Source organism: Patella vulgata, chromosome 2 (assembly GCF_932274485.2).
Source record: "Patella vulgata chromosome 2, xgPatVulg1.2, whole genome shotgun sequence".
Lineage (NCBI taxonomy): Eukaryota > Metazoa > Mollusca > Gastropoda > Patellidae > Patella > Patella vulgata.
The window spans coordinates 78,792,058-78,812,268 of record NC_065880.2 but is presented as its reverse complement, the minus strand read 5'-3'; the positions used below and the strand labels follow the sequence as shown (position 1 = coordinate 78,812,268).

The 20,211-nt window shown below is 37.5% G+C and overlaps 1 protein-coding gene across 1 annotated transcript; it reads left to right on the top strand.

The window, feature by feature from the left end:
• The first annotated feature begins 2,470 nt into the window (after window positions 1-2,470).
• On the top strand, window positions 2,471-14,880 carry LOC126811763 (high-affinity choline transporter 1). The gene is made up of 8 exons (XM_050537654.2): window positions 2,471-2,742; window positions 4,014-4,121; window positions 5,479-5,634; window positions 7,359-7,507; window positions 8,388-8,534; window positions 9,433-9,562; window positions 12,818-13,035; window positions 13,654-14,880. The coding sequence occupies exons 1-8, from the start codon at window positions 2,577-2,579 to the stop codon at window positions 14,209-14,211; spliced, it is 1,632 nt and encodes a 543-aa protein (XP_050393611.1). The 5' UTR covers window positions 2,471-2,576; the 3' UTR covers window positions 14,212-14,880.
• The last annotated feature ends 5,331 nt before the right edge of the window (window positions 14,881-20,211 follow it).

Sequence of the window (20,211 nt, the reverse complement as noted above, 5' to 3'; positions counted from 1 at the left end):
GGAAACCGGAGGAGAAAACCCATGAGGTTGGAAAGGCGACCACGCCAGTTGACTTAATGCCAGGCCTTATGATACAACGCACACGCGCTAACCATTCGGCTATCCACACCCCTGGATAATATTGAGTTTAGCTCCTTTAAGTATGCTATATTACTTCCTATACAGAGGCTGTTTCGGTTGAGCTAATCCTTTCACAGTAACAATTATATTGACGCACATACTTAAACGTTAAGGTTTGCATGGTATAAACCTATGGGAGACCAAACGCCTCTTTATTCAGTGTTCTTAGTTCTTAGTTCTTAATTCATAGTCATTATTTCTCATTTACTGAAATATGTTTAATCTTATTAAAATACAATTAAACAAAAAGAGCATCGCTAACGCTGTATACTTTGATTGATATGGTACTTTTTAAAACGAAGAGAATGAAATAGCTGCAATGACTGTAATATGACAAGAGGCAAAGAAGGCTAGGCGTTGAGTTTGTTTTGCCAAATTTAGAGACTAAACGTTAACAAAAAAGTGGGTGTGACACTACCCCTGGGGGTTGGATATGAAACAATATAAATAGGTACCACCCTGTTATTGAAATGATTGATATGCTCAATTTGAACAAAATCTGTTAATTATTGCAACTTGTGGACATCTGTTAATTATTGCAACCTGGGGACATGCACCAAAATAAATAGTTGCTATCCTTACATATGCCAAGTTCCAAGATGATCCAAGGCCCCTACGCGCATGCGAATTATTGAAATAAAATTGAACCATGTGTTGGTCTTGAAATTAACTAGTTTGTGTCGAGTGGACGTTAAACCCAATCTCTCTCGGCCAATCGCCAAAACAACAATAGGGTCATCCTTAGGGTATCAGGAATAGGTATGCAAAGTTTCAAAAGTATCTGTTAAGAATTGCGGCATGTAGGCGAAACACAAGACACACACAACAATTGGGCGTGCCCCAAAAATAATAGGGGTCATCCTTAGGGTATAAGCAATAAGTATGCAAAGTTTCAAGATAATAAGTTAAGAAATGGGCGTGGTTCTGCACAGAGGATCGGGCTAGCACCCAAAGCAATAGGGATCATCCTTAGGGTAAAAGGAATAAGTACGAAAATTTTTCAAGACGATCGATTAAGAAATTTGACCTGTAGGCAGCACACAGACACACAAAAAGAAAATGTTCGTGGCTCTGCCCCTGGGGGTTAGGCAAGCACCACAAATAATAGGGATGTTCTTTAGGGTATAAGCAATAAGTATGCAAAGTTTCAAGATAATAAATTAAGAAATGCGGCCTGTAGATGACAAACAAATACAAGAAATGGGGGTAACTCTGTCCCTGGGGTCGGGCATGCACCAAAAACAATAGGGATCATTCTTAGGGTATAAGGAATAAGTGTGCAAACTTTCAAGCAATCTCCACACACACAGGGGTAACGGCAAATAGTTTACAAGTCTGATATGCCAAATGTCTGATTTGTAAAACAATTATTTATTTTAAGATACAAATGTTAATTTTTGTGTACAAATGTCAAAATAAGACTACAAATGAAGAAATAAGAATTAGGAACTATGAATTAAGAACTAAGAATTAAGAACTGTTTGGTCTTCCATATAAGCCGAGGCATTCGTGACTCATCATATTGTAAATATTGGATTCATTGAAATCATAAAAATTTTGTTTTCCTGATGATCAAATTATTTATATTGATAGCTTTTTATAGCGTTCAGATATCAACAGGTCTAGTTCAGTTTAGACGCGATTTAGCGCCCACTCAACACAAACTTGGCCATTTCGGGACTAACAGTGCAGGGTGACCGGACCACACACAAACAATTACACAGATACATTTATGGACAAGACACAATTCGCAGAAATCACAAACAAACGTTAATATCAGATTAAGTGAATGGACCTGGGGACTAGTCGTAAGCGTCCACTGCGCTGTACAGTTCCAGGCCTGTAGCGATACAGCTACAGACTTCACTCTAAAATGAAAACTAACAATAATTAGAAATATTATTTTTGTGTATAGCTTATGCAAAGAGGTCTTTAGCATGAGTGGAAAAAGAACGGGGGATAAAAAGAAAGCCCACAGGCGACCCAACTCCTTGTCACGTACAAGCAAGGAGAATCGAAAACACGCCACTTGACTCAATGACAGACCTTGTGGGATCTGAAGCGCACGCGTTAAACCAATCGGCCACCTATTGTTGGAGACTGTGTCTTTAACGACTGGGTGTGTATTGCCCTAAATCATAGCTAACAACTTCCTTTTTTGGAGACCGTGTCTTTAACAGCTGGGCGCGTAATTGACCTATAAACTCTATATAAAGGTGCTTGTCGCTTGTCCCAGTAGTTTCTTCTTAATATATATATATATATTACAATACAAGTTATCCCCTGCAGTGCGGCTAAATGGATGTAGGCTTCTTCTTACACTCGTGTTCTCGGGACCAGTAACTTGATATGTGTACAACCCTATTCACATATAGATAGCCGTGGATTGTATCCCACTCACTTATTCTAATCTTAAATAGGTTACGTTTATTTGATCAAATACAGCTAGGTGTAAAATGGATGAAGTTAATATAGCAGGTCTTGTTTCTGTGATAATCTTTTACGTGTTAATTCTTGGAATTGGAATCTTTGCTGCAAGAAAAGCAGCTAATGCGACAACCACAGATGTGTTGGTTGCTGGGAGAGACATGGGATGGATAGTTTCCTTCTTTACTCTGACAGGTATATATAGAGAGACAGAGATAAGGTTTAACGCCCACCCGATACCAACTAGGGGTCTTAAATTGTAGCATTGGGAGGAAAACGCAGGACCCGGAGAAAACCCACGCGGTTGGACACGCGACCCTACTACTTGTCACGTACAAGCAACCGGGAATCGAAACCACGCCACTTGACTCAATGACAGACCTTATGATCTAAGTCATTCGTACAATCCACCCTACTTACACCCCAGTAGTAATACATGTATATGCATAGGTCTAGAGGGAGTCGCGATGACTCTGTGAGTAAGGTGTTGTCTCACTAACAAGAAATTCCCCCGGGTTCGATCCCGGTTATGGCCGAGAAATTACCTCGGGATATTCCAGTGTGGTTCCCTCCTTGCCAATGTATAGTAGGGATCCACGTTTTCTCAGTGAATAAGGCACAGACTGGGCTCACTTGATTGTGGTTCCTTGCCAAAAGAGGGTCTGGCAGGGAAGTATCTGTAGCCGTTCGAATGGAACGAAAATCGAGGTCTCATTTACACGTTGGCGTGCACATAAAAGAACCCTTGACAGTTGAAGCCCGTAGCTCCGTCGTCCGGGCAAAATTACCATCTTAGCACACTGCATGACATATATCCATCTTCGTTTACCTGGTTGGTGCTGAAAGGTAGCCGTTGGTGGTCAATAAGAGTAGTATGGAAATGTACTTATCATCCGCATAAATAGAAGTTCAGTTTGAATGTCTGTTTTTATTCTGTTGTATGCAGCCTTATACTTTTAACCGTTTCGGTTTTTGTGGGCTGAACTATTCATGTTGTGTGAAACAGTGTATATCTAATACCCATTCTGACTTGAGAATCCACGTACTAGCTAACACACATTTATTGTACTTTTATATCAGTGTACATCTTACACAATGTATCTCTTACACAGTGTATCTCTCAAGCTAGGTTCCCACTGTCGTGCGATGTATTGTCCCCCTAATTGAGTCCACGATCTGGTACGTGAATTATAGATACGTTCGAATACGTTTCTATACGATCAACGCGATTGTCACGGCTGACCTCAATATATAAGACCTGGTAGGATCACCACGATTACTCGTAGTGCGAATCGCGATAGTGAGAATCTAGCATTACATAATTTGGTATTAGAAAATATATACACTCGCCTAAACTGAGCACCCATACACTCCACCCCACCCCTACCCCAACTGACCTGATCTCAGTGAGGCTAGTCTTATTAGAAACCCAACAATACATTTTTAATATTTTATCTACATATAAGCTTCACAGGTTGGAGGAGCGTATATTAATGGAACGGCAGAAATCATGGCGTCAAGTGGATTGGTCTGGGCACAAGCACCACTGGGTTATTGTATTGCTATGATAATAGGTAAGAAAAAACTTTTATTCTTCTCTCTTCTATCAGAGAACTTGTCTTATTTTCATTTTTGTTATCTTAGCGCACGCGCAAGGGTCTTTCCTGTGGAAGGAAATCGAGTACCCCGAGAAGGTGCCCCCTATCTCCAAGCCACCTACGCTCACACAAGGGTGACCACTGACCAGCAAGCTATAGCTCGAAGCGCGACACTCTAGACCACTGAGCCACCCCAACCCCCTCGAGGTTCCGGTGTTGTCAGTGATGCAGGACAGAGGGCCTTGCAAGGGACAACGTATAGTCGTTCGGATGGGACGTAAAACCGTGGTTCTGTGTACACATTGGCATGCACGTAAAAATACCCTTGACAGTTTGAGTGGGCCGTAGTGCCATTGTCTGGGCAAAATTTCTCTTATAGCACACTGTATGGCGAATGCCCGTCTTCATTAGCCCAGTCGGAGCAGAACAGTAGGACGTTAAACCCCACTGCATTTCATTTCATTTATTTAATAGCGACTTCCCTCGATTTTACACGGAAATTTAATAGCGAGTTCAATATTACAGGGAAAGATTTAAGTCGAAAGGTCTTTATTTATTAGCGAATTCAATATTATAGGGCAAATACATACAAAGATTTCAGTCGCGGGCTTTAATCGCTAAGCTTTTATTTCGAAAAAAAAACCCACACTCTATATAACCTTGCATCTGATATTTTAAAATATTGCATTCGTGAAATAACACACCACTGTAGAGATTATATAAGCTGTTATTAGAAGATATTAATTTCCATTCTTTAAATGTAATAAGCTAATATTAGAAGATGTTAATTTCCATTCTTTAAATGTTTTATTATCACCTGGTAAATAATGCTCTCTCTGAACGTTTGATAACAGCTTTGTCTGTCCGGGCAAGGTTTTTTTTTACCTAGAAAACGTGTAAATACACTATCTATGCACATTTTGATAACATCTTATCTTAGCTATAGTACATGTAGCTCAGATTACCTAGTATATTTATCCACTATGCACACCATATAGATCAGATTACCTAGTACATTAATGCACAATACACCGTGCTTATTAAACCATACCAATCGTTAACGTGTTCGCGTTGCATCATAAGGTCTGTCATTGAGTTAGGTGGCATGGTTTCGATTCCCCGTTTATACCTAACAAGGAGTAGGGTCGCCGGTCCAACCTTGTGGGTTTTCTCCCGGGTCCTCCGGTTTCTTCCCATTTCAAGACACCTACGTGCAAGGCCCGTCTCAGTCAACCCCTGGCCTTCTTTGCTTCATAAATTATTAGAACCATAAGTTAAAAAGCTATTTTCTGGATAATTAGCAACGTTCTGTTCATTCTATTTTCTTTTGAAGCCGGTAATGTGTATGCCCCACGGATGAGAAGAGCTGGTTACGTCACACTATTTGACCCCTTCCAGATAAAGCTTGGTAATAAGGTTGGAACCTTGATGTGTTTCCCACAGTTCTTGGGTGACATTTTCTGGACAGCGGCCATATTGTCTGCACTTGGTGAGTTGAAACAGCCCTGTTCTTAAAGTATTATTTATTTGCTGTGTTGTTCCCGGTGTCACAAATAACAAATGAGGTTAAATTACAATAGATATCACAGTAACCAAAAGGGGGTCAATAACTCCAGACTTCCACCTCTAAACACAAAATTAAAAATCAATTCTTCAAATCCTTTTGTTTATTTTTTTTTATGAAATTACCAATGTTTTAAATAAACAATGTTTGCATTCAGGGTGCTATTTTTTTTATCCATATTTGTATACGTAAGTGTTTCCGCCCATTTGTCTATTTTCTTTAAGCTAAGTGTTCATTGTTTCTAAGTCTGTAGCTTGGCCGTCTAGTCTATAAAGCAGTGCACACATTAGCCGAATTATTCGGCCGAATCAATCGGCGCCGAATTTTATTCGGCCGAATGGGTGGACACACTAGCCGAATGCTTCGCCCGATTCACCAGTCGATTGCATCACCTTTCACGTCTTATGATTAAACATGGCGGCGTCTATGTCTTCAAACTATCACGTGACTTCACTATATGAGTGGTGATTGGCTAATAAATTCTACATTCGGCCGAATGCTTCGGCGAAGCGGACACACCAGGCGAATATAATTCGGCCGAATATATCAAACCTGTCTGCGATATCACCTCGGTGGAAGCGGACGTAAAATACAACTAACTCATCATCAAACCTGTTTGATTCGGGCGAATCATTCGCCCGAATAGGAATTAGACCGAATGACAGTGGACACACTAGGCGAATTTCGACGCCGATTGATTCGGCCGAACGATTCGGCGAATCATTCGGCTAGTGTGTCCACCGCTTTAGATCTAAAGACGCATCTGCAAATTAATTCATTTAACAAGATCATTTATAATAATGTAAAATAAGAAGATGGACCAAAACTCAACCCTTGGGAACCCCAATGGTCAATCTATTAAAATACAGATCTCTACTTCCTCTCGTTTTTTTATATTTTCAATGATCTCTACTACATGATGATCTGACCGGTTGTAGTGGAAGGTCGCATCAGGGGTCATACGAGCGGCGTTGATGTTTCTAATGGGTTACCCACAGTTCCGTGCATCTCGAGCCAAAAACAGACCGTTTCATTGGCTAATTCCTCACATAATCCAGAACGCGGGTTATTTACGACTCTTTCAGATCCTAGTGTAGTAAAGACAAGTAAAACGAAATTTTGAACTATAAAAACGAAACGAAATAGGATCTGTGTTTTAACCAGATTGCCCAAATGGTAAAACGGTACCACGTATTTGCTGACGTCACAGACATTATTCTGATATTTTGAAGCTGATCAATGGCTTGACCCAAAGAGTGGAAACATGTAATGGTTAGCTTATTTAATGATACATTATTCAAGAGCTAAATTTGCCTATTGCAGGTCTTTCTTTAGGCATTAAATGTTATATAAATTATTAATTATTTAAAAATGGCTAAGTCTCGAATATACCAGTACCATAGTTACGATAATAAACAATCAATGCACACATCTTGTCAAAACTACCAACAGTAATAATTTGGCTCAGAATTAATTAATTTGAATGAAATTTTCAATATATTCATTATGCAGTATCTATTTGTGAACTACTATAGCAAGATCGGTCAGTTCTTTATCTAAATCTTACGTAATGTATCTTTAATTTGAGATACATGTCTGTTTCTAATTCTAAATTTACACTTTAAAATCTACTTATTTTTCAATTCCAGGTTCGACAGTATCTATTATTTTATCTATAGACCGAACTATATCTATTATAAGTTCAGCATGTGTAGCTGTATTCTATACATTACTGGGTGGATTATGGTCTGTAGCATATACTGATGTTGTACAACTTATATGTATCGCCATTGGTCTTGTACGTAAATTATATTAATTAGTCTAAAATCTTTCTAACCGTTGTGTATATTATGGTATACCTCAAATACTCTCTAACAACCGCTAACTCGATAAAGACGAGAGCATGTTCATCGAAACTTTGCATATTGTTACTCCATAAATAGTTGTTAGTGTGGAGATAAACCGTATTAATAATGATACAGTCTATAATCGTGTGTTTACTTAAGTTTCCACATCTATCCGCCATAACACCGTTTGACTGGGGGAGGGGTGGGGCTAATTCGAGATTAAACCTCTATAAAGCGGGGAGAGGGAGGAATGGGGTTTAACATCCACTCGACACAAAGTAGGTCATTTCGGGACTAACATATGGTTCAATTTTATTTCAATAATTCGGTTGCGCGTAGGGGTCTTTAGGAGTGAGAGGAAACCGGAGGACCCGGAGAAAACCCACGAGGTTGGACAGGCGATCCTACTCCTTGTCACGTACAACCGGGGAATCGAAACCACGCCAGTTGACTCAGTGACAGACAATTTTTTTGACACACCGCGCACGCTATAAAGCCATTATAATTTACGTAAATTATATTAAATACTTTAACGATCTCAATCAGCATCACCTTTGGACGTGTACGTAAAGTGTAAAAATGAAATAAAATGGGGTCTAACGTCCTACTGGTTTGCTCCGAACTGGGCTAATGAAACGGGCATACGCCATACAGTGTGCTATGAGAGAAATTTGGCCCGGACAGCGGCACTATGGCCCACTCTTATATCGAATTACAACTGCCAAGGGATCTTTTACCTGCACTCCAAAATGTACGCAGGACCTCGGTTTTTTGTCTCATCCGAACGACTAGACAGCAAATTGGTACAATAATGCATACTGTTTATTTCAGGTAGTAGCTGTACCATTTGCCATGACTCACGAATCTGTCGATCTGGACAGGATTGACAATACGTGGAAGGGTGAGATACAAACTCCACACATAGGACTTTATATAGATGTTTGTTTTTTACTTGTGTTTGGTGGTATACCATGGCAGGTAAGTGATTCCCTTGTTGATCTTGTAGAATTAAAGACAAATAGCAGAGGCACTTGGTCCATAACTCTAATTGTAAAACAAAATTATGTATCACCATATTTAGATCGTCTCTTTTGTGTTTCTATCCAGTATAAGTTCTTGGTGGTTCCTCACAACCAGAGAAGCATTCGGTATATTTATAAAACGATAATGAATCACAATATTTAGATGGTCTCTCATGCCAGTATACACTGCAGGTGGTTCCTCAAATGGTGCTCCAGCTTACATTTATAGATTAAAGATACATTATGTAAGATTTAGAGAAAGAGCTAGCCATTCTTGTTATAATAGTTCGAAAATAGATAATACCAAATGAATAAATTGAAAATTTCATTCAAATTACTCTATTGCGAGCGAAGATATTAGCCTTTGAGGGTTTGACAAGACGTGTGCAATAATTTCAAACACCGCACTGGTTGTACGAAGCTAAGTCTCGCTCCTCAATTTTTTGCTAAAATCAAAAAATGCCAGAACATTTCTAATTTATTTAATATCGGGGAAATCCGATGCCATCGAGAGTTAATTATGGCCTGGATAAATTAATTAATGTCTAATTAAAAATTTAGAAAACTTTTCGGGCCTAAAGAAAGACCCGCAATAGACAGATTTAGCTCTTGCATAATGTATGTTTAATATTGTGTGTTTAGATGAGCGTTTATGTAAAGCAAGAAATTTCACTAAGGTGTCATTTCGTATCAGGTGTATGATGTATCTCTACCTGGACCAAGTTCGAAGAAAACGCATTCGCAAAATCTTTAAATGCCCAATATAGCTTAACTGTACGTTCCCCGCATCCTTCGTCAATCATTCTATTACATTCATCATAATCATTTATATTATTTGTACACGAATTATCTAGGAATTTTTCCAAAGAGCACTGGCCTGTAAAACCGTCCAACGAGCAAGAATTTCCGCATTAGTTGGAAGTTTTGGGATGATACTTTTCGCCATCCCATCAGCTTTAATGGGGGTGGCAGGATCAGCTGCAGGTAGGATTACAATTCAAGATAACAGGTAACATGTAATCAACGATAAAGCTGACAGGACCACACACCATGTGCCCCTGGTTGTACATACAATTAATGACCAACAGCGGGGACATTTTGTGCATTTTCTGAACCATAATATCGAATAACAGTGTTTAGATAGTCTGTTAAGGGCCATTCTCGGTTACCCAGTGTACTCATTCCCTTCTACTCCACTATACCCTGGGTTAATCCATAGGGTTTCCACGATTTCAAATTATTTGCCCTGGCCTAGAATGTAGCTACAGTCTACGAAACAATCAGAAAACAGTTTACAAACTAATCGTTTCTTCTTTGTTTTTATAAGGGTAGATAACCATATTCATCTCCATTTAGTGAATGATTTATGTAAATAATGTATATATTAATAATTTATTTATATTTAATTGTATTATCAAAATCTGTAGTATGTGTTGTTGATTTCAAATATGTATAACATCTATATGTTTGACTTTTGGTTTTATTATTACTATTCGTCCTTTGTCTGAAATATGTCACTCTGTTATGTTTATTATTTTTGAACTTATTCTTGGCAATTTGATTCGTAATAACTTGTGTACGATATCACGTGGACATAAAATTCCGGGAACGAACGAACGAACGATTTAAATAAAACTAATGACCCTACATTAGGGTGGCCCACCATAAATAAATATCTCGACAATTACGCCACAATATTTATATATATGCCAAGCCTCAAATCAGTTTCACACAATTATAGTCACTAAATAAACGATCATGTTGTACTTAATAAGCTATGACCATTAATCATCTATAAATAATAGACTGAAAACTGGTTCCAAGTGTCGTCCATAACATCCAGACACTTTTGAGTAAAAGATAGGTTACGTGCCCTTGTTTTGAAATTAGTCTCGCTTAACCAGTCTATCGACCATTCTACGTCTGATTGACAGGTCGGGATAATCAAGACTACTTTTTTACGAAATATAACAGAAAGCTAGAACAAGAAATTGAATTTAGAAATAAGCACGTTAGCTAGCTCAACAATTGTTTTAAGAAGCTTGTAAAAGTAAAATGAAACTACTGCTAGTATCATGTTCCTGTCTAAACCGAGTGATTCAGAGATATTATTTGTACTAAACCAAAAGATGCCGCTCTTAACGGTACAGTTAATGATAAAGCGATTTAAAAAATAAAACGAACGTAATTTCTAAATCTGCTGTAATAACCAAGAAGCTTAATTTTACCGCTATTCAAAATCGTCAACAATAATTTTTTTACGGCTGTAATAGTTGATAGATTTGTAGAGAATTGCACGTGCCATGGCTATTTATAGTATCATATTGTCAGAAAGTTGGTCTCGACACGGCGAATGTGCACGCTTCAGTGGTAGTCTCGAACTATCAGCGGTGGACTGTATTTCTGTAGAGTGCATGGGTCACCCTACCTAAATTATTATAATATGAACGTCTGGTCTTCATTAACATAATATATAATTGGTTGCTAATTATTACTCATTTAGAATAGGTCAACTCCTAACATTGTCCGATGAAAGTTACTTCCCTTTGCCAACTTCCTTTTCAAATAACAATTTATAGGATTGGTCTATAAAAATAGCACAATCATCAAGGGCGGATAACTTGAAAACGTGTCTCCCCCATAGATTAACCCAGGGTATAGTGGAGTAGAACGGAATGAGTACACTGGGTAACCGAGGATGGTTATGTGCATATATCCAGTATACGCTCTTGGAAGACAGATTTCTCTAACTTAAATTTATAAAATTGCGATATTTTTGTCAAGCAGTTTAGTATTGTGGCTGAAAGCGTCCATTTAGATCGGCGTGTTTCTAAATACAACGCTATAGTCGCCGTTAAGCCAGCACGACGAAAAAGGTGCCGATCGGCGACTTTTTCGTCGTACTACCTTATCGGCGACCCGCGACTTTCACAACACGAGAGTCGCCGTTAAGCAAGTCGCCGAAAAAGTCTCCGAAAAAATCGGCGCTTTTTTCGGCGACTTGCTTAACGGCGACTCTCGCCTCGGAAGTTTATAGTTAGTTACATGCGCAATGGCTACATTTTACTTCTTGTATATAAAATGGAGGAGCTTTTGGATGAGCTAGGACTTGTAGGCTAGCCTACTTTCTGCCACAGATGGAGCAACATGTGGCAAACTCTTGCACAAAAGCATGTATGAGGTTTACCATGAAAAACTTGAAATACACAAGCTGGAAGTAGGGACAAGTAAACATGCAATTTTCGGCCCTACATTTCAACCTAACCGACCTCTCAAAATCATGAATATTTACCAAAACCTGGCAGAAAATGTATTATCAAAACCCTTTCTTCGATTCTACACCAAAAATCGCCATTCAAAAGGGGGGAAAGGGAGAGAAAGACTAAAAATAAGTTTCGCCCTACATTACGGCGTAGAAATATTTGGTGATCTGTGTGCGTAAAATGTAGCCATTGCGCATGTAACTAACTATAAACTTCCGAGGCGAGAGTCGCCGTTAAGTAAGTCGCCGAAAAAGGCGCCGATTTTTTCGGCAACTTTTTCGGCGCGTGGCTTAACGGCGACTCTCGTGTTGTGAAAGTCGCGGGTCGCCGATAAGGTAGTACGACGAAAAAGTCGCCGATCTGCGCCTTTTTCGTCGTGCTGGCTTAACGGCGACTCTCGCGTTGTATCTAGAAACACGCCGATCTAAATGGACGCTTTCAGCAACAATCCCGTTGTATCTAGAAACCCGCCGATCTAAATGGACGCTTTCAGCCACCATAGTTTAGGACCTTTGTAAGAATACATAGTCACATTTAGTTTAAACGCCATAATGCTTTCTGTTTCCGTTTGCCACATTGTTGTGTGCCGTATGGCCTGATTACATTTATGCTAAGTTTGTAATCAAGTAAGTGACAATCTTTGATCTAGACAATTCTGAATCTGCGGGGCTATAATCTAATAGAATCCAAAATGTCACCATAGACTAAGATCTTCATATTCAAATACATACACATGGGTATATTTGTCAGGGGATTTACTAACGACCCCTTGTACAATCGTTGGCGACATATTATTTTGAAAATAATTGAAAGTTAGAGAGTTTCTTTTGGTTATGCCTTGTATTTGATTTAGCATGTCCAATCTCTGATTAATAAGTTTGGGCAACTGTGTAACTAACTATTTGACTTTGTTGAAGCTAAACAAATCATTAATTTGCTGTATTTACCATTTTGGACATCTGCTTTTCATTTTCAGACTGGAACCAGACCGCTTATAATGGAACTATACCAATACCACCAGAAAAGATGAGTTATATCTTACCATTAGTTTTACAATATCTCTGTCCTCTACCTGTTTCCATTATTGGTATGGGCGCCATTGCTGCTGCTGTCATGTCGTCTGCGGACTCGGGCATTTTATCATCCGCTTCAGTTTTTACTAAAAACATTTATGTCCAATTAATTAGAACGAAGGTGAGGAATTTGTGATAATTTATGGGGTATTAAGATCTGGTCTAAGGAAGGGGATGTAGTCGCTACACGAGGTGCAGGATTACGATAAGAGTTCGATGGGGCTGCACCAGTGCCGTATCTGATGGCCGCCACTGAGAGGTAGTGGCATTAAGACCATTCAGAGCATCCATGCGTCAAGGCAGACACTGGGATCTTGCTCTGCTGAGTGAAGAAGGAGGAGAAAAAGAAAGAACTTAGGTTGACCATATCAGTAAAAGCAATGAGGGTGAAATTTTCTTGTAATGCTATAATTTGTTAGTTAAAAGATTACCGAAATTGACTTGTACTTTTGAGCTGATTTTATGATAAAGTTATCTTTTAAAAAATGGGTGTCGTCAGATGATTAGACAGGGGCGCATTTCCACTGCTTGACATATGCGCTGTTGTCTCAATTAGTCAGATATGAAGACGATCCTACAGTTGAAGGAGATGGGGGAGAAGGGTAGTGCAGTTATTATAGTAACAACTTGTTACAATGTTATGACACAATCTTTTAAGGTTAATATTAAAATATAATTAATCTTATTATGCTTCGTGTATATGCTATATTCTTTTAAATACGTTATTTGTTATTAACAGGCATCTGATAGAGAAGTCATATGGGTCCTTCGTATAGCGGTTGTTGTTTCTGGAGCCTTGGGTACGGCGCTTGCCCTAAGTGCCAATAGTGTGTATGGTTTGTATATCATGTGTGGAGATCTGATGTACGTCATCCTCTTCCCGCAGTTCACATGCGTTCTGTTTTTAGAAGTAACCAATGGTTACGGATCCATAGTTGGATTCTTCTTGAGTTGCATTCTAAGAATTTTGGGAGGAGAGCCATACCTTGGTCTGGAGCCGATTATTAAATATCCGTTTTATACAGATGAATTTGGACAAAATTTCCCTTTCCGTACTTTAATTATGATTTGTAGTTTTATCGCTATTATTTCAGTGTCTAAACTAACCGAGGTGTTGTTCAAAGGACAGTACCTACCTCAAAAACTTGATATCCTCGGTTGTGCTGACCCAGACTATAGAACACGGCTGCGGATACCTTCCGATGACAGGAAAGAACACGAAATGCAAGAATTAAACCCAGCCGTTTTGTATGATCATAAAAATATGAGCGATTCACTTTTACGAAAAGGACAATAGATTAGTGATATCACACTAAGTATACTGTTCAATAATTCAACCATGCTTATTAATGGACGTCTTCATTAGCACAGATGGTGCAGAACTGTGGGACGTTAAGCCCCGTTTCATTTCATTTATTTGACAAATAAATTTATTTTCGTTCAGTATTAGCCTGAAACAGCTGATCCCTTCCCTAGCCCTATTTCTTTTTGGTGGCTATGTTTTGTCGATCATTTAGTGTTGCGCTGTCTATTTCATTCTAACATTTTATACTATACAGTTTCCCACTATCACGATTCGTGGTGTGATCGAAATCGTAGTTTTAATCGTGGAGTAATCGTTGTGATCTTAGGTCTTATCATATATTTTAATTATTTTTTGTATTTAGGCCTACCTTTTAAAGGAGCTAAGCCTCTAACTCAATATTTTCCTGCATATTTGAAATTAAAAACACGAATTAGAATTCAATATTGATCAATTTCAATCAATATTGATATTGTTATCTTGCTGTGAAACTATAGCATCCTAATATCCAATATTTAAGACACAATACATGTGCTTTGTAACCAGTGCACGAGTTGTGTGTGTACCCTGTGGTTTCGGGAGCCATTTTGTATGCACAAATAAAAACATAACCTACAACACAATATGGAAGTAATTAGTAACGGCTGATTCACTAACGACAAAGCTGGTGTAAACGACTACCGTTCAATTTCAACTGTTTACGTAGTTCACCGAACATAATTGATTAGAAATTACGAAATTTGTTTCATGTCAGCTAACGCTGATTGATTAATCATTGTATGACGTCATAGGGTCAAACGCCGCTTGTATGACCCATGGCATGACCTCCTACTATAACTTCAGATCTTCATGTGGTAGAAGCCATCGAAAGTATAAAAAACGAAACGAAATATAGATCTTCATATTAATCAGATAGCTATTTTAGAATTTGTTATAGATGTTTTTGTTGAACAGTATATAGTGTTATACTAAAAATATGACATAATGACTTATTTGTATCTAAAAATGTTTATTATAAGGATAATTAATGTGGCTAAGTCTCTAACTTAATATAATCTAAAGTCTTCGACATTGAAAACACGAATTATTTGATGTTGTGATCTTACCGTGTGGGTGTGCGTGGGTGTGTGTGTGTGTGTATTGGGAAGTGTGTGTGTGTGTGTGTGTGTGTGTGTGTGTGTTAGAACGGAATGGGGCCACTGGGGATACCGGGGATGATATCCAATATTTAAGACAAAATAATCATTTTACCATTGGTACACGAATCGTGTACCGTAATGCGTTTCAGCGCCGTTTTAATCAAGAGACTCGAAGAATGAGGCTAGACATTTTCCACGAAACGGAAATAATTCAATGTAAATCAGTTTATATACATTCTTATTACATTATATGCGTTGCGACGCATTTTTGCCAATTTCTAGGTCCAAAATTTTTGCGATTTAGCTCCTTTAATATAGTAAATATTTTTATAATATATATAAAAAAAAAACGATAAACCGTAATATTGTTATTTGGGAGTTATTTGTTTTAGCTTTGTTTATGTAACTTTTAAACATGTTCATTATTGTCAATTATATAGTTTTATATACACGTTACAACCAGAGACTCAAACCAAATTTTAGATTGTTCAGGTAGTGTTACACTAAATGTTATTATAAAAATAATTTAGTCAATTTTTTTATAAAATGTTGCTATTTTGTAATTCCTCTTAAATTAGGAGGTTTATATTTTTAATTACATTTATAAAAATAATTTAGTTAGCATTTAATAAATATAACAAAATAAGTAATATGTTTCTGTTTTGTATATTTCTCTTAAATTAGGAGTTTATTGTTTTTAATTTCTTTTTATGTACCCTTTAAAATTATTCATTATTGTTACTAATATATTTAATTATGTATACATTATAAAGACTCAAACCAAATAAAAGGATTTTAAAATTCTAGATTCGCCGTGTTGTTATACGTTTTTGTTGTGCAGTTAGTGATATGGCGATTTATTTGTGTCATAATACTTTTATTAATAGATAATTAATAGATAATTAGCATTTTATAGATATTAGAAATAAGAACGGTTTCGTTTCTGATATTGTTTTATATTCTTCTATTGTTTTGTTTTTTTATTTTTTAATATTTTTTTTGAGGGGGGGGGGGGGGGGAGAGCTTAACTTTTAGACTTTGGCTTTGCCTATTTTAATACCTACATCGACGATTTTAGTATAAACACTAATTATACTTCGAGAATTTTGAGAAGAATTTAGTCTTCTTCCATTTAATAAAATCGAAAAGGTTTATTTAGTCTTTGTTTGCATAAAACGGATCAGAACCCCATTACTAATTCGGGTGTAACGTTCTACTTTTCTTTTCTAACTGGGTTGAAGACAGGGCCACATTACGAAATAGTAGACTAATATTTGAATATGGTGGCTATTCAGGACAAAGATCTATAATATTCTCAAAGTAGATAGTTTTTTGTGTGTAGATGTGGGTTTTCCTTCACCGATATTTGGGCGCTAATCGATATGTGTTAAATTGCTCGAGATTCTAAATATAGTATTATCTGCACTCTACTGCCGTCTAAGTCACATTGGCACATATTAAAACACTTTGGTGTTTCAGTTGCCTCGATTGGTTCAATTTAATATATAAACTATTGTGCAGTGAGGCGGGCGTTGGATATTTGGTTTGTGAGGGGGGGGGGGCTGCTCCGCAAAGAATTTGAAAAATTCTGGTTATCACTGGTGATTTGTTTGCGCATATTATTATGGACTGCATATAACATTCAATTTCATCATCTATACCACCCCACGTTTTTTATACAGTCATTAAAAGGGGGGGGGGGGGTAGCTCCCTACTACACCCCGCTGCCCCCACCTGCGTCCGCCACTGGTGGTTTAGTTAGTGATGTGAGTCAACAAATAAACTTGGAGAAGATTAAATGTGTCAACGTTTAGGTAGTTATCAATGGCTCGTCAAGGTCACGGTGCATGAAGGCCGGCGTTCAATAAACGTATTCACATGCACGGTAAAGTGCAACCATCTTGTCCCAACACCGGAGATGAATAATTTGCTATCTATGAAGGATAATACGGAATAATAAAAAAAATAATGAAAATCCGAAATAATAATATTGAAATTTGTAGCTAATATGAAAATCTACCCCCCCCCCCCCTGCTCAGCAACATAAAAAAATTTGTAAATCAACACTTTTTTTTGAGAAAAGTTTCTCGGCCGTGTGCTTTATCCTTTATCGTCAGATGTGGGACAGGATGGGCACTCAAAGCACGAGATAATGATATAGACATTATGTGATATCACAATTAATGCTTTGCATCCATCAAATTGAATCACAATATGTCATTGTATTAATTCATAATAAAAATGGACGTCAAACGAGGTGTTGAATTTCTCTGTTTAAAAAGTTCAATGTGTATGTATATACGCCGAAATGACGATAGAGACCATGGAGCGGGGGGGGGGGGGAGATACATTGTCTCAGGAACCTGGCAAACCCCCTCCTGCAAAAATTCCTGGATCCGCCCCTGCAAATGCATCAATAAATATACTTCAAATTTGGAAAACCACGTTTGCTTTAATTAGCTCAGCTGTTTTTTGTCTAGCATCAACTATTATGTTCAAGTTATACTTTTTAACGTTTTGCATGGAGTATCGTCACAAACATCAGTTTAATTAACATTTTACGGTTTGTTTGTGTCGATCTATTTAAACATAGATTATGCAAGAGATAAATCTGTGTATTGTCAGTCTTTATTTAGGCTTCAGATGTTATGTAAACTATTTAAACATGCATTATGCAAAAGATAAATATGCATATTGTAGGTCTTTATTTGGGCCTGAAATGTTATGTAAACGATTAAAGATACATTATGGGAGATTAGATAAAGAGCTGGCAGTTCTCGTTATAATAGTTAAAAAGATAAATATGCATATTGTAGGTCTTTATTTAGGCCTGAAATGTTATGTAAACGATTAAAGATACATTATGGGAGATTAGATAAAGAGCTGGCAGTTCTCGTTATAATAGTTAAAAAGGGCCTATAGAATGTATAATTACGGGAATTTGCTGAAAATTTCAGTCAAATTGATCCACTCTGAACCAAGAATTTAGCGATTGAATTTTAGGCCTAGCCTCGATCATCATTACTAAAGTCAGTGGGATAAAAACATAGTCTCGATTATCCATTTTTTGATTTAATCATCAGTGAGCGTTGAGCAGCAGATCCAATTCAAATCCAGTAAATGTCGCAGGCTAGCGATGGCATCGAGAGTTGATTATAGTCTGGATAAGTTAATTATTAATGTCTAATTAAATATTTAGATAATATTTCAGGCCTAAAGAAAGACCTGCAATGGGCAGATTTAGCTCTTGCATAATGTATGTTTAATTAGACTTTTACTAACATGACAAGACCATAATCAACTCTCGATGCCATCTGATGGGTCCGATTTTCATTAGATTTGAATCCGACCTGTCGCTCAACTGCCGTTGATGATTAACCGTAAAATTGGATAACCGAGACTTTGTTTATTATCGTAACAACGGTAGCAATGACATTCGAGGCTACAATGTTATTTGACTGAAATATTCAGCATATCCCCGTTACATCACATTATTATCACCTCTTTATGACTTCTTAATTCGACCATTGAAACGTATATTAGAGATATTAATATGTTTGAAAGAAAAATATATTTAAAATATAGCTAGATTAATGTTTCTTCACAACCGACGTAGTGTCAATTTTTAGTTCTTAGTTACTTTAGTTACTTTAGTGAGTGAATAATTTAAAATGTGAAATTGAAAGTATTGCAAGTGGTGCGCCATCCATCAGCATTTTCTTTCCAACAAAACAATTATAGTAAGCCTACAGAATCTATACCCCCCCCCCCCCAGATTGCTTAGTAGTCTTACAATGCATTGACCCTTTCGTCTCTACGGGTAGCTGTTTGTTTTATTAAAACATTATAAACCCTCTGTTTGATTACAACAGGTAATTATTATAAGTTGGTGTTTTTCTGTTAACTATAATATTGAACGGTTTTAGCATGCGATACCACTGTCCGTATTTATTATATTATCTTGAAGTAAAAACCCTTTAGCCGGCAACAATTAAACGTAGCTGTGTATGCTCTTTCCATAGCATATATCACTTTCTCTTTGAGGCGTTTACATAACTATTTTTTCTGGTACTTTTATGTTCTATGTTTTTTGGGGGAGACCGTGTCTTTAATTTAACAGTTGGGCGAGTATTGACTTATTCTATTAATATAATAATAATAATACAATTGTTATACCACTTTCCCTTTGAGGCGTTTAGATAGCTTTTTCTTGTACTTTTATGTTCTATGTTTTTTGGGTGAGACCGTGCCTTTAAGAGTTGGATGAGTATTTACCTATTCTATTAACATAATAATACGATCGTTATACCACGCTGTGAAGTAGAATGAATAGGAGTTTCTTTTTACATTCATTGCATTCCAAGCTTCTCATCTTATCAAAAACACATTTTACTAGGTCTCGTTTCTCACCATTTCGTTCAGACTCAAGTGTAAAATGGCGGGTCATGTATCCGTTTTCTTTATACGTCCACCCAAAAATCAAAGGCAGTGTATCATGCCATCCCCCTCTCGTGGCCCGTCCATGGAGGCTAAGGTTTTCACACACACATTTTTGTCAGATTTGGTGTGAACATTGGGGGCCCTGAGGGATCAGCGATATCTGAAACCTTCTATTCAAGAGTTATGACAATTTTTTCTGTAAACCCTGTAAACTCGAAAGCGTCCACATGTATAGGCTATATCGTTTCAATATTGCCCAGTTTGAGTTCGATTCTTGGCTTGTAAAAGTCGTGAAATGAAATGAAATGAATTGGGGTTTAACGTCCTACTGTTCTGCTCCTATATACTGGGCTAATGAAGACGGGCATACGCCATACAGTGTGCTATGAGGGAAATTTTGCCCGGGCAGCGGCAC